The sequence below is a fragment of the Dipodomys spectabilis genome, unplaced genomic scaffold (genome assembly GCF_019054845.1).
Source record: "Dipodomys spectabilis isolate Male_0828 unplaced genomic scaffold, ASM1905484v1 ptg000163l, whole genome shotgun sequence".
Lineage (NCBI taxonomy): Eukaryota > Metazoa > Chordata > Mammalia > Rodentia > Heteromyidae > Dipodomys > Dipodomys spectabilis.
In genome coordinates this window covers 16923041-16938462 of record NW_024870840.1, presented here as the reverse complement: position 1 = coordinate 16938462, position 15422 = coordinate 16923041, and the positions used below count along the sequence as shown (strand labels likewise).

The 15422-nt window shown below is 46.7% G+C and overlaps 1 protein-coding gene across 1 annotated transcript in view; it reads left to right on the top strand.

Moving 5' to 3' along the window:
- The window catches only part of Syn3 (synapsin III), a 364727-nt gene that overhangs the window by 328080 nt on the left and 21225 nt on the right, over nucleotides 1-15422 (top strand). Inside the window, exon 7 of the mRNA XM_042693264.1 lies at nucleotides 13292-13434. Coding sequence (XP_042549198.1) covers nucleotides 13292-13434 — 143 coding nt within the window. The remainder of the gene's footprint in view (nucleotides 1-13291; nucleotides 13435-15422) is intronic.

Genomic DNA, 15422 nt, shown 5'->3' with positions numbered 1-15422 from the left:
CGGGATTTGGCCCCACTCTTCACCTGTTTACTACTTTTTCAGTTTGCAGAGGTGGGAATCGAACTCTGGGTCATATATGTGAAAGTCACATGCTCCTCTCCTGAGCTATACTCCCAGCCTTAATTTGCTTTTATCACCTAAACTCCTGTGGTTGATGGTGACTCCAAGACAGTTCGGAGACCGAGGATGGCTTGCCCAAGGTCACTCAAGGACCTCCCAGCTGAAAGCGATCTTTCCTCTAGTAGAGACGGACTTTGTGACCTTCCATGAAGGTCACCACCCAGGTGATCCTCTTCCTTCCCCCATAAAAAGAAATTACTTTCGGCAGCCACCTTACAGACCTGACCCAAAGCAATGAGATGTCCACACAGAGATTTAAATCCTAACTAAGACTGAATGGAGCATCTGTTTTCATTACAAAGAACCCAATCCCGCCAGGGAGGCTGGCAGGGACCTTACCCTCCCAAGGAGCAGAAAAGAGAGGAGGGTGGAGCAGCTCCAGGGATGCCGGACAAGGTCAAGTTCTGTGTGAAACTCGCCTTGGAAGACCAGACAGAGAGAGAGCTACACAGAGACCTGGCCCATCCCAGAATGAGAAGTCCCCTCCAGAATACCAAGGTAGCTCATTGCGGAAGGTCTTGTTCTCAGACACCAGAAGGGAGACTTAGCAAGGGTTACTTCGAGCAAGAGACAGGGTCATTTTGAGGCCTTTGCTACCCTCTTGGTTGGACAAAGCCAGGGGCCAGGCAGGGTCTAGAATTTGGACGGTTTTAGAGAGAAGTTGGACGATTTGAGAGATGCAGGCCAACAGCGTACATGTGGGGATTGAATTCATACTTCTCTTGCTTGAGAACTTGAACACAGCTGGTCACTTACACTGCAGCTAGAACAAGTCTCAAGATCCTCAGTAGGAAGGAAAAAACAAACCAAACCAGGGCTTCCTTTTCAGTGTGTGTGTGTGTTTGCACCAGTACTGGGGCTTGAACTCAGGGCCTGGGTGTTGTCCCTTAGCTGGTATTCTACTAATTGAGCCACAGCTCCACTTCTGGCTTTTTTGCTGATTAACTGGAGCTAAGAAACTCATGGATGTTTCCTGCCCCATCTAGCTTTGAACGATCTTCAGAGCTCAGCCTCCTGAGTAGCTAGGATTACAGGTATGAGCCACCAGCACCCTGCATAGTTATCTTTTGTCTGCTGTCCAAGGTGTCTAGCTTAGCATGCAGGAAACCCAATGTAAGAATGTGAAGCACTTTTTGCTGAGGGAAATATAATCATCTCTACTTCTTTCCCAAAAGTTTGCAAGTTAAGGCATTGTGATTATCAGGCATCAAACCAGCTGGAGCACCAACTGACAGTTTCTCTTCTAATTCCTTCTTTGAATTTCTGCCTCCTACCTTAGGGGAAGGATTCTTTCTCCCCAAGATGGCAACCTTCTCGTTCAGCTGATGGGTTTGTGCTTTCATGAACTTGAATGCAGCTGGGGGAGGAGGGGCTGCCTCTGTCAGGGTTTAGTCCCTCTAGCCATCTCCAGTTGATCCTGCACATTTTACAGAATGTGAGGGAGTTCAGGAGTTCACCCTCCTTACATGTCTCTGAGGAAGTTCCAGTGAAATCCTTCTGAAGTCTTCTGGGCCAGCCACCGGTGTGGCTCATACCTGTAATCACAGGACTGAGATCTGAGGATCACAGTTCAAAGCCAGCCCAGGCAGAAGAGTGAGTCTCTTATCTCCAATAAACTAGCAAAAAAGCCAAAAGTGGAGGTGTGGTGCAAGTGGTAGAATGCCAGCCTTGAATGAGTGAAGGAAAAAATAAAAGCTCTGAGTTCAAACCCCAGTACCTGGACGCGCATATACACACGCACAAGCACATGCGCGCACACATACACTCCTGATACACACATACTACTGATAAGAAATGAAGTCTCTTATTTGGGGGAATTTCCCTAAGAGGACCGTGGGCTTCCCTGGGAGTTGCCTCCTGAGACCTTTACACAGCAGTCACCTGACTATATGTACCCTTTTGTATGCTTTGGGGCTGGAGGAAATGAACACCTCTTATCTTCAATATCTTTATGATTGAGTGCTCAAAAGTGTTACTTTTGCTCATTTTTTAAAATGAGCACCGTGGCAATGAACAGTAGAAGGAATCCAAAAGGTAACAAAAAAGGGTGGAGGGCAAATTTAGATTCTGGAAGAAAGGTGTGAATAGAAAGCCGACTAGTAAACCAACGTGCTGGCAAGTGTTCGGAAACTAAAGTAACATCTAACTCAGAGTAAACCAAAAAATTGTCAACCACGTCAAAGGGAGGTCCAGGCTGTTCTGCTGGACTGGACCAGTCCTCAAGGATCTGTGAGAGACACAAGTGAGCACTGATCCCCTCCCAAAAAAAAAAAAATACCCTGCTCCTTCCCCAGCCTTTCCCAGCAGTCCTGGCACCTGCCTTCCTGTGCCAGCCACGGCCATCTCTATGTGTGCTAAGCCCCTTCTGGACCATCTCCCTGTTCTCCTGGCCCTTGCTTTAGCCTCCACATTGGGAAGTGATTTATTTATTTTATGCATTTATTTATGGGGGGTTTTTTTTTGGTCATGGGGCTCAAACTCTGGGCTCAAACTTAGTCCCTCAGCTCTTCAGCTCAAGGTGAGTGCTCTACCACTTAAGCCACAGCACCACTTCCGGTTTTCTGGTGGTTAGTTGGAGATAAGAGACTCTGCCCAGGCTGGTTTTGAACCATGATCCTCAGAGTTCAGCCTCCTGAGTAGCTAGGATGACAGGCATGAGCCACCAGCGCCCAGCTTGTGAAGTGATTTCTATCTTTACTATTGACAGTACGAGAGTTTGAACTCGCAGGCATGTGCTTTGCTAAGTCAACGCTCTACCACTTCAACTATACTCCCTAGTCCTTTTCCCTTTGCTGTATTTCACACAGGGTCTCTCACCTTCTCCCCACTCCTGCCAAGGCTAGCCTGGAAACTCAGTCCTCCTACTTTTACTTCCTGGATAGCTGAGATTACAGGCCAGGGCCTTTGCACCCAGCCGCAAAGCGATCCTTTTATACCATAAGTCATATCACATCCTGACCCAAAACTCTATGACCACCTGTCATTTAAAACAAAAAATAAAACACTAGAAAAGAATGGATAAAAAGAGGAAAGAGAGGAACTGTATCTAGTAGAGGCACTGAGACATGCACCCTCCTTTAATGGCCTGCCCTCCCCTTTCTGGTAGGTATCCTTCTGCTCTGCCCCAGGGTCCACCCACTGTGTGGTCACAAGTCCACCCCCATCACCAGCCTCAGGCCTTGGCACTGGGTATCTCAGTCTGGCCTGGTGCCATCAGTGAAGCCTTCTACTTCCTGTAGGTTCCTGCTCAATGCCTCCATTCTAGGCCACTAGGCTCATCTGAGGAGCCCTTCCAAGACCCACAAAAACCCCTGCTCCCTTCACCTCATTCCTTTCCCCCTCCACCTAAGTGGCCCGTGTTCTTACGTGTTTATTATCTTGCTACCCCACTTGCCAGTATCCCCCATGCCTACAACAGTGCCTGGCTTAGAGTTGGTACTCAATAAATATTTGCAGCTAGACACTGGTGGCTCAAGCCTATAACCCTACCTACTCATGAGTCTGAGATCTGAGGATCCAAGTTCAAAGCCAACGTGGGCAAGAAAGTCCATGAGACTCTTCTCTCCAATTAATCATAGAAAAAGCTGGAAGTGGAGCTGTGGCCCCAGTGGTATAGAGTACTAGCTCTGGGAAAAACAAGTTCAGGGATGGCACACAGGCCCAGAGTTCAATCCCCAGGACCAGCTAAATTTATTAATTAAGTAGAATGAATGGCTGCTGACTGGGTTTAAGTGTCAGGTTTTATTGTCAGGCTAATAGCATCATCTAAGTATAAGCTGTGAGTCCCAGTAGCCAATTCCATAACCTTTTCGGCCCCCTCCCTAGTATTTCATGCACAATATGGGAAAATAATAGTACTTACCTCACAGGATTGTGGTGAAGGAAGGCTACATGGGTGACCATGTACTGGTAGACAAGCACCTGGCACTGAAAGGCACCCATTAAAGACAGATGTCACCATCCATTACTGTTGTTATTGTAATTATCATTATTATTAGTTATTCACAGGCTGAGTCACATGGTCCCAGCCCACTGTCCCACCCCAGCCTCCTCAGCCTTCTACTCCAGCCAGCGGTGGAGCCTGCCCTGTGAGTCATCCGGAGTCCCAGTCATACCGGGGTCTCCTGGCACAGGCTGCCTTGGCTGAGGGACCCTTAGGTTGAGTCATCAGAGCTGTGACTAGAGCTGGGGATGCCTTGGCTGTGGGGTTTGGCTGGCAGACTTTGCCCACCCTTCCCCTTCCAGGAAGCGACTTGGACCCTGCCCTGTGGTAACTCCAATCAGCCCCATTTGAAAGGGGTGGGGAGGCAGATGAAGGTAAATGGGGGGAAAGAGAGGAAAGGGAGAGGACAGGAGAAGGAGAAGCATTGCCTTTGTCACCTGCTTTCAAGGCAGGGCAACATGGAGGACAGATCATGAGTCTCTGAACCCATCCTCCTACCAATCACTCCTGATGCTCTCTGGATGGCTTTTGAACTGCATCTGCAAGTGTTTTCCCAACTATGGGGAAGATTGACTAAGACAAATGCTGTCTTCAAGTCCTAAACCCTTCATGAAACCTCCTCAGATCTTCTCCCACAGGACCTCTGTGCTTTGTAATGTATTTGTAAAGATGGAGGAAAAAATCTCCCTCTATCAACCTTCTTCCTACAGCAGGGGCCCTCGGCCCTTCCTTCCCTCCCTCCATTAACTACTCAGTGCAACTCCAACTGCATAACCCTGGGGATAAATGGATAAGAGAAAAAGAAGAAAGAGAGGAAGGATATCTAATGGAGAAAAAGAAACGCACCATTAGAAACTCTCAGGTAAGCCGGGCGCCGGTGGCTCATGCCTGTAATCCTCGCTACTCAGGAGGCTGAGATCCGAGGATCACGGTTCAAAGCCAGCCTGGGCAGGAAAGTCCTTGAGACTCTTATCTCCAATAAACCACTAGAAAACTGGAAGTGGCACTGTGGCTCAAAAGGTAGAGCACTCACCTTGAGCTGAAGAGCGCAGAGACAGTGCCCAGGCCCACAGTTCAAGCCCCACGCCTGACCAATAAATAAATAAAGAAAAAGAAAGAAAAAAAAAAAAAGAAACTATCAGGTAGAAGAACAGGCTGTTAAATGAGAGAATGTTTGTCACAGTGCCAGAACCAAGAATGAAGGGTGAGAAAGAACCAGCCATGCACTAGACAAGAAGCAAGAACTTTGAGGCCGAGGGCCAATGCTATATGCAAAAGCCCATGAGCAGGAAAGAGAGTTCCAGGAAACCAGTGCATGTGCTCAAGAGGGCAGAGGGAGAAGGCAGAGGGTAGAGAGCAATGATGCCAGAGTTTGGACAGGCAGCTGGGACACTGTGCAGTTCTCACCTCCTGAATTCCCCTCCTTACAGGCATGACCGCTTTGCCTATTTCTACTGCCTGCAAACAATTGCTTCAGATTTTTGTTTCCAGTTTTATAGTTGTTTACGAAGACAGGACTTGACTGGGTACATAGTGGCCTCCAAGATTGTTTTTGAAGAATAAATGAGATAATACATGTAAACTGCATCAGAAGGTTCCTGGCAGGTAGTTAGCAGTCAGCACACACACATACACACAATTACTTGCCAGCTGCCAGTGGCTCACACTGGTAATCCTAGCTACTCAGGAGGCTGAGATCCAGAGAGAGGACCACTGTCCAGTCCAGGCAGAAAAGTCCACAGACTTTGATTTCCAAAATAACTAGTAAAAAGCAAGGTTGGAAGCATGCTTCAAATGATAGAGCACTGGCCTAGCACATGTGAAGTCCTAAGATCAAACCCTACAGCCAACAAAGAAGAGAAGGTAAGATATGTTGAAAGAATGAGCATGAAAATCCTGATATGTGCAAAGGCCCACAGCCAGACCTATTGGGAATTACTATTTTGCAACTTTTTCTCTGATGGTGGGACCGAATCCAGTGCCTCACACATACTAAGCGTGCGCCTCTGAACTGCACCCTAGACAAGGTATTATCAACTCCGCAAAAGCTAATTTGTCTTAAACACCAAGACCTAACCCCTATCCAGACCCAGTGACCCAGAGGACTGTGTCTTGCATGGCACATCCACAACGTCCTCGTCCAGGGCTCTGAGAAGGCAGAGTCAAGGCTTGGGGTTGGAGGCCTGGCTCCATTGGTAGAATGCTAGCCAATGAGCAAAAGCCTCAGGTACCCAGTTCAAGTTCTAATCTTGGACCAAAAAAAAAAAAAAAAAACCCTCTCCAGGATTGTGATGAGTGACTGTGCAGGCTAGGCCCATTTGCTCACTCTTGTAATCCCGTCTACTCAGGAAGTAAAGACAGGAAGATCTCAATCTAAAGCCAGCCGGGGCACAAGCACGAGACCCTAACTAAAAAGCCAAGTGAAAGCAAAAGGGCTGAGGGCCTGGCTCAAGTGTTAGAATACTTGCCTAGTGCACAAAGACCCTGAAGGTCAATCTTCAATGCCCCCTTCAAAAACCAAGTTTGGATACAGCCTACCACCATACCCAGAAGCCTTCCCTGCCCACCCCACCCCACTCCACAGGGCTTGGGATCCTCTGCCCCACATCCTCCACAGCCATACCAGCTCTGGTCACTGCTACCGAATCCTCTGCTCCAGAGTCATTCTGTCTCTGGACCCTGAACTCCTCAGAAATGAGGACCAGGCCTTAACAAGCTTTTTTTGTTGTGGTGGTGGTCACGGGGCCTGAACTCTGGGCCTGGGCGCTGTCCCTCAGCTCTTCAACTCAAGGCTAGCGCTCTACAACCTGAGCTACAGCGCCACTTCCAGTTTTCTGAGTGGTTTATTGGAGATAAAAGTTTCACAGACTTTTCCTTCCTGGGCTGTCTTTGAACCTTGATCCTCAGATCTCAGCCTCCTGAGTTAGCTTGGATTATAGGCGTGAACCACTGGCACCCGGCTTAACCAGCTTTTTAACATAGCTCTTGGTGATGATTTCTTTTCAGATTTGTTTTAAGGGTTGATGTAAATGGGGAGCTTAACCCTACTGATGAACTCCCTTTTGTCCAAACTGAAGACCATGGTCCTGAGACCATGCTCTCAACAGAGTTTACTCTATCTTAATAATAATAATAATATAATGGCCTTTCACTTTCCTGAAGTGTGGACTGCTTTGGAGGAGCAGCTCAGCTTACTGGATGGTCCCCATCATGGAATTCTCAGACTTACATTTTCCAGGAAGAGCAGGGAGGCTCCTCCCACATGATCCTCTGTAAATCATTGCTGGAGAAGAGCTCCAAGAAACGTAATAGGAGACCCACAGTACGCGAGCTGCTTTGAGGCAGTCTGGAGCGATCCCCTCCCACAAGCATCCATCGACTTGATATTTCCAAGACAAGCAATTCTCCACATCTCATGCTGACTACTAGTCATACTTCAGGATGTCTACCTCTCAATTAAATCACAGTTCCTTTATTCTTGTATGGCAACATTGAGATTTGAACTCAAGGCGTCACACTTGCCAGGCTGGCACTCTACCACCGAGCCACCCTTCCATCCCTCCACCCTACACACACTGGTTCTTTTTGACATAACATCTTCTCACATTTTTTTGGTGTGAGCCCACACTTGGACTGAGATCCTCCTGTACTTGGACTGAGATCCTCCTATACTTGGACTGAGATCCTCCTGTACTTGGACTGAGATCCTCCTACTTTACAATTCCCACAGTCGCCAAGATGCCAAGTATGCAACCACTGGGCCCAGTTATGGGTTGAGGAAAGGTCTGTCTGGTCTGGCTTCCAACCATGATCTTCCTGATCTCAGCCTCCCAAGTAGCTAGGATTAGCAGATGTGAGCCAGGCTGGTGCCTGGATTTAAAACACAGTTCCAATCAACAACATCAAGTCCTTTGTCACCAGAGTTTTTGATGTTGGTTTCACTAAAATGCAAGAACCATGTGAACATGGATGTGGAGCAGGCAATGAGGACTGTGGGGTCCAGCGAGTTGGAGATTTGTGCAGGTCCCAGCAAGCATACACATCCCTTTAGTAACTATAGTATATATATAGTATCTATATTATTGTAGTATATATATATGTAGTATATATATACTATACATGTATATATACTATATATATAGTGTATATATATACTACATATACTATATATACTATATATATATACTGTAGTATAGTATATGTGTATATATAGTGTATATATATATATATATATATATATATATATATACTGTTAATCATTAAGACATAAATATTTAGGAAAATAATAAGCTCATGCTTATAATCCTAGCTACTCAGGAGGCTGAGATCTGAGGATCACGGTTCAAAGCCAGCCTAGGCAGGAAAATTTGTGAGACTCTTATCTCCAATAAACCACTAGAAAACCGGAAGTGGCACTCACCTTGAGCTGAAAGGCAGTGCCCAAGCCCAGAGTTCAAGCCCATGAACAACAACAAAAAAAAGTAATAAGCTCTCAATCCCCAATAAATAAGACTATTTAGCCTATAGCTACTAGATACTATGAAAAATGTCTGAGTTAAGGTACTACATGCTGAAAACTGTTTGAAAACCCTGATGTTATAAGGTAGGTTTTTTTCCTTTTTTTTTTTCTTTTTTCCAACTCCTTCCTTCTAAAGTGATTGGTGATAAGCTCAGGAATTGGGTCTGGCTGGGCTGACGTTATCATTGTTCATGCAGAACTTTTAACCCTGCCTTGTGACTCTGACAGCTGAAGGATGGGTTAAAATTTTCTTCACCCAGATCGTCCATTCCATAATGAGATGATAGCCACTTGGAGTGAGCAGGATGCCTGCCTTCCTGTTACAAAAACAGAAAAATAAGTCTCCATTTGTGCACTAGGGTTAGGGTTTTACTGTCCTGAACTAGGAGTGGCTTCAACACCCAATCTGCCAACTTTTAACATCAGAAAGACCACAGTGTGAGTGTGGGAAACGCGTTGTGGTTATTGCTGGTGGACAGCCTGTGCACTTTTTATCTGCCTTTCAATAACCTGGCTCAGTAAGCTACCTTGTGGAGTTATCATCGTTTTTAAGAAAACAAGTGTATCTTGGCCATCCTACAGGAAGGACCTTGCAGCAAACTGGCCTTCCATATGATTGATGGACTTGGATGTGGTCAGGGTGAGCTGCCGGTCACACTGTCCTTCAGTATTGTCTAGGCAGCTGAAACAGGGCGGTGGCTTCCAGTTATGCTCACATGTCTGTATGCTGGTTCGTTCTAAATCTTTTTCTGAGAAGGAGTCTGGGCCCCACTCCCTGTCTTTATCTCAAAGGGGAGATGAGTTACCCTCGCCCCCCCCCCACACACACCCATTTTTCTGCCTGTGCTGGCTTGGAACTATGATCCTACAGACCCCACCCCCTAAAAAGCTAGGATTATAGGTATGAGCTACCAACCCCCGTTTTCTAGAGAAAGAAAGAGAGGAACTTTTTTTCCTTTTCATTTCTATATTGGGGAGAAAACAGGTCATTTTTCTGTAGAATCCCTACAGCCCTGGTTTGGCTGACGGCGGCTGTGTGGTGTCCTTATGCCACGAGGGCTTGCTGTGGACAGTTGTATCCATCCTGAGACGTGATCTAGTTCAGAATCTGAGATATGGAAAGGAGGTCTCCTAGGTGGAGATGTGGTTCTCCTGTACACACCCTCCTGATGTCTTGAGTTCAGGTGTGTCTGCCTGCTCCAAAGACTCCCTTCCCTTCCTCAGTGGCCTGCACACGGATGGTTCCCTTGCCTCCCGTTCATTACCACACGGGGTGGAGAGACAATGGATGACATCGTTGCGCCCTCCTGCACACCGAGGGCTGAAATTCATCAGCAGCAAAGAACATCTACCATCTTCTCTTGACCTTTTATTAAAAGAATAAGATCATGTCTTAGCCCCCTCCAAAGCAGCAGTGATTGTGAACCATTGGAAATGTTCCGATCCGTTGAAGTCACTATTTTCTGAAATGCAAATGATCTCATCGTTGTCCACTTCAACTTTGCTCGTGATCTTCATGTACCACCTCCCCTCTTTCTGCCAAGACAAAAATCGCACACATTTCCTGCCCCATCCTGCGATCAGCCATCCTCCCTCCCCCAAGGAATCTGCTTCCCTTCAGAGCCATTGTAATTTTTTGGTGGACAGAAATCTGGGTACTTAATGTTCATTGCTGTTTTAGCTTTTATTTTTTAGAGGGGGGTGCTAGTCCTGGGATTTGTACTCAGGGCCTGGGTACTGGCCCTGAGCTTTTTATTGCTCAAGGCAATAAAAAAAAAAGCCACAGCTTCACAGCTAGCTTTTTTTAATATAGTAAATAGGAGATAAGAGTCTCACACACTATTGTACCTGGGCTGGCTTCGAGCTATGATCCTCAGATCTGTCTCCTGAGTAGCTAGGATTACAGGCATGTGCAACCAGCACCCAGCAGGTTTTTGTTTTGTTTTGTGAACCCAATGTTTCTAGATCTTTTTGGTGAATATACCTAAAATATGTAAATATTGTAGAAGATGAATCATAAGTTCTTATTCACATTTTGAATTCAAACTTCAGATACTAGAAATTTAACTTAATTTCTCTAGTTTTCAAATTGTATCTCTTTTCTCTTACACTTACTCTTGAGTCGGGCAGTGGTTGCTTATCCCTGTAATTTTGGCTACTCAAGAGGCTGCAATCTGAGGATTGTTGTTCAGGGCCAGCCTGAGTAGGAAAGTCTGAGACTCATCTCCAATTAACGACCAGAAAACTCGAAGTGGCACTGTGGTTCAAAAGTGGTAGAGTGCTAGCCTTGAGCAAAAGAGCTCAAGGACAGTGCCCAGACTGCGAGTTGATGCCCCATGATTGAAAAAAAAAATTTTTTTTTGTTCCTAGAGATGGAAGTATAGTTTAATGGTGGGGCACTTGGCTGGCTAGTGTGGGCAAGGCCCTAGATTCAATACCTAGTGACACAAAAAATACAGGAAAAGGGGAAGGAAAAGAAAGAGGAAAAAACAAATCGTGTAACTAGGGATACAGGTGGGCCCATTACAACAATGAGATGTATAAGGCGTTATGTCAAAAATGAACTTTACAACTTTGGTGGGGGGGGGAGAGGAGGGAGCAGGGAGGATTGGGTGAGGGGGCAGGGGGAGGATGGGAAGGGATGGGAAGGGGAAACAAAGGAGGAGGCTACAATGCTTGATAAGAAATGTACTCATTGGGGCTGGGAAGGTGGCTCAGTGGTAGAGTGCTTGCCTTGCATGCCTGAGGCCCTGGGTTCGTATTCCTCAGCACCACATAAGCAAAAAGAAAAAAGCTAGAAGTGGTGCTGTGGTTCAAGTAGTAGAGTGCTAGCCTTGAGCTGAAGAGCTGAGGGACAGCACCGAGGCCCAGAGTTTAGGTCCCACGACCGGACCCAAAAAAAAAAAAAAAAGAAATGTACTCATTATCTTGCCCATGTAATTGTAACCCCTCTGTACAGTATTTTCACAATAAAAAAAGAAAGAGGAAAGAAGGAATATATATATACATATATGTGTGTGTGTGTGTGTGTGTGTATATATATATATATATATATATATATATATCAGTCTTTAAAAATCCATTGGAAGAAGAGGAAAGATAGGCAGGGCGAGGAAATGGTGAAGGAAGCCAGAGAAGACAGAGGAAGGAGGCAGAGAGTGGGCCTGAGGTTGTAGCTTCATAGCGACTTCCTGGTAGTTACCCATAGCGGCTCCCAGCAGCATGTGGGTCATCTTCAATCACAGCTCGTTTAGGATTTCCTGTGTTCAGTTTTGCCTTCGTGAACTCTTGGAGACTTCCAGCTAGTAAATAAAGCCAGTGCCAAAGCACCCTGCTTGGAATCCACTGACCTCTTCTCCCACCTTCCATCCCTGGCTAGAGTTCCATCCTGTTCTTCCCACCAGGCTGCAGCCCGCCTGCCCTGCCTCCAGGGTCCCAGGCTCCATCAGGTTCACATGGACTCTTCACACAAGTCTTAACCCTTTGGCAGAGTAGTATCCAGCCCGGGCATTGGCTGGAGACTTTACTTTGTCAAAGAAAAGCTTTCCTGAAGGGAAGAAAGACTGCCTTTTCCTGGAAGGTCATGTGCCTCATGTTCCTATTGGTTGTAATGTGGTCACATGACTAGCATACCTGCCAGTGGGGGAAAGCAGCCCACCCAGCTGCCCACACACCCTGGAACATCTACCTTGTCTCTGACTTGAGATCACTTGACAGAGCCTTGGCCTTCTCCCCTGCCCTTCTCCTTAGGAGAAATCCCCTTCTCTTATGTCCTCTCCTAACCCCAGGACATGACCCTGTGTTGCTGGTCTCATCCCAGGGATGAATTTCTCTCCTAGGCCTCTAAACCAGCAAAGCCAGTTTGTCTATTGAATGCACACACATGAACACATACGCACACTCTGTATGTACACACTAGTCTTCACCTACAACAAACACCATACACAGCAAATATACCATACCATATCGCTAACATCAAGAGAATGCATCACAACCATGCAGCATATATCACACATGCACAGATGCAGCACACACATGCTGCACTCCATTCATACACACAAACATCTTCCACAAGCCCTATGCACACACAATTCCCATGCATACTGCACACACACACACACCAGGCACACAACAGGCACACACCACACACTTTCTTCGTTCTAACTGGATTTTCTGTAACCCCCCACCATGCTCTCCAATTCTCTGCACAACTGTTGAATGATCTTTGAAAACCACATATCACACCAAGAACTGGTGGCTCACGCCTGTAATCCTAGCTACTCAGGGAGGCTGAGATCAGAGAATCACAGCTGGAAGCAGTCCAAACAGAAAAGTCCATGAGACTCTTATCTCCAATTAACCACCAAGTGGAGTTGTGGCTCAAGTAGCAGAATGCTAGCCTTGAATGGAAAAAGTCAAGTGAGAATGCAAGGTCCTGAGTTCAAGTCCTAATATCAGCACCCAAAAAAAAAAATCAAGCCACTTTCTCCCTTAAATTCCTTTCCCCCTTCCTAGCATCATCCCAAAGGCTTCGGTATAAAACTTGAGCTTCTGATTCGAGCTATCTGAGCCTCCTCCATCTAGCACTGTCCACCCCCGCCCCCGCCACCCACTGCACATCTGCCCCACTGCTAGACAGGCAATCTCTACATGGGGCCCTCAGAAGCTAAATGGGCGATTGACACTCACACGCTCTTCCTCCCACACAGATCAAAGTTGAAAACCAGCATGACTACCAGGACATCACCAGTGTGGTGGCCATGACCAAAACCTATGCCACCACCGAGGCCTTCATCGACTCTAAGTATGACATCCGCATCCAGAAAATCGGATCCAATTACAAGGCATACATGTGAGTCCAAGGGGCAGGGCCTGGGGTGCTGAGGAAGATGGGGGGGGCTCATCCTGCCCTGCCTTCCCCACATAGGGTGGCCACCAACCCCTGCAACATCATGGCTCTCCCTTTGTGTCCTCTCCTGCCCTTCTTCAACACATGAGCAGCTGCAGGCTCATGTGTTGGCACAGCTGCTCCCAGGGTGGGTCTCTCTTCCCAAGCAAGGACCATACCCAGAGAAAGAAAGAGGTTTGGCCTATTTAGAGGAGCTGTGTTTGAAGTCAAGATTGAAAGAAGTTTGGGGGTAAATCAAGGAGGTGTTTGAACGCCTTGCTGAGCATTTGGGATTTTTTTTCCCATTCTCTTCTATGCAGAGAAGCAATGTGGCCCAATCTGTGTGGCTGATTACAAAGGAGCTGCCTTAGAACCAATAAAAACCAGTCAGGAGGCCAGATCAGGTTTCTCTAGCCGCAAGCAACAGAAACCACATCTGACTAACAGGATTTGGGTTTTAGTTTTTTTGTGCCACCAGAGCTAGTATGTTTGTTTGTTTTGTAAGAGAACTCATTAGAAAATTACAGGTGCTCTGAAACTGTTAAAATACCAAATTACCTATTTCAGACACATTAGGATCCAGAATAGCTTCAGGAATCTGGAGTAGCCAGGAACAACCATCATCATGGCAACCCCCACTGAACAAGGAACCACCCTCAGTGTATATCTCCCTGTTTTGATTCTATGGAAAGAATGACCACTGACCAACAAGTAAAGAGACTGAAAACCAGTCTGGAGAGTCCATTGGGAAGGCAGGCACTGTGGGCACGGTCATTCCACAGGGGAAAGGAATGAATGTCAGCAGATAAAAACAGCTTACCTGCACCCCAAGGTACTTTAGCAAAGGATGATCCCCAACAAGACTCAAAGGATACACTTCAGCAGGATTCTGGACTAGGCGAGAGGACTCGGGCTTAACGGAAGTCTGGTCAGTTCTCCAGCCTCTCTGTCTCTCACTTTGGATCATGGTTGTTTGTTCCCTTTGTGTCAGTGAGATCCCAGAGATGAAAACGTTGTCTGGTTGCCAAGCACAGAGGGAGCACTGGCTGTGGGGCTCCATGGTTGAGGATGTCCGTGGGTCCAACCATAGGCTAGAAAGTCTGTCTGTCCATATGCTTCTGTGTAGTGTAACTTGTAATCTAAGGTTGGGTCAGCAAGCCACAGTTCACAGACTCAACCCAGCTGCTACCTGACGCCATACAGGAAACCATGTTGACCACAGCCATATGTATCTGTTGGTGTATGTGTTACCTATGGTTGCTTTTGCGCCACTTGCTTAAGGTTGCTTAAGCCAGGGCTCAGCAAACCTTTTGTATAAAGGGCCAGGTGATGATTTTAGTCCTTAAGGCTCACTTGGTCTCTGTGGCAACCACTACACTCTTCCATTGTCAGGAGGCCCTAAAGGAAACACAGGTGATTGATCAAGAAGGAAATGGTATCATGAAAGAGACGGAACTAGTTCTCAAGAGATAGATCTGCCCCACCTTACGAAGGAGGCCAGGACTGTCATTGCTCCCAGATGTCCTCAGAGGGATAAGATTGTCTCCTCTGTCCCTTCAGAGTTAGAGCCCATTTCAGTGAAGCAACTCGGTGTAATCCCAAGGCCTCCATGGTCCATCCGCCATGATATGATTTCCCTCCTCCTTTACTGTTAGAGATCCACTTGACATTGACGACACCTTGTCCCAGTTTCTTTTCTTAAGGCTGACCTCATTGCTGCATTCATCAGGCGGAGCCTCTCTGGCCTGACAGCTCCAATTTGTCACTTGTTACACAGTTTCCTGGACCCTGGGATGGCCCTCGTCCAAGGGTAGGAGTGCAGGTCAGACTTCAGAAGAGTCCTTTCTGCCCTGAACCGCTCTACCTCCTCATCCTGCCCTATTGTTTCCCTGAGAAGACACGTATCCGTACCCACATACATATATGTACACCCATAGTTACTTTGTGTTTCA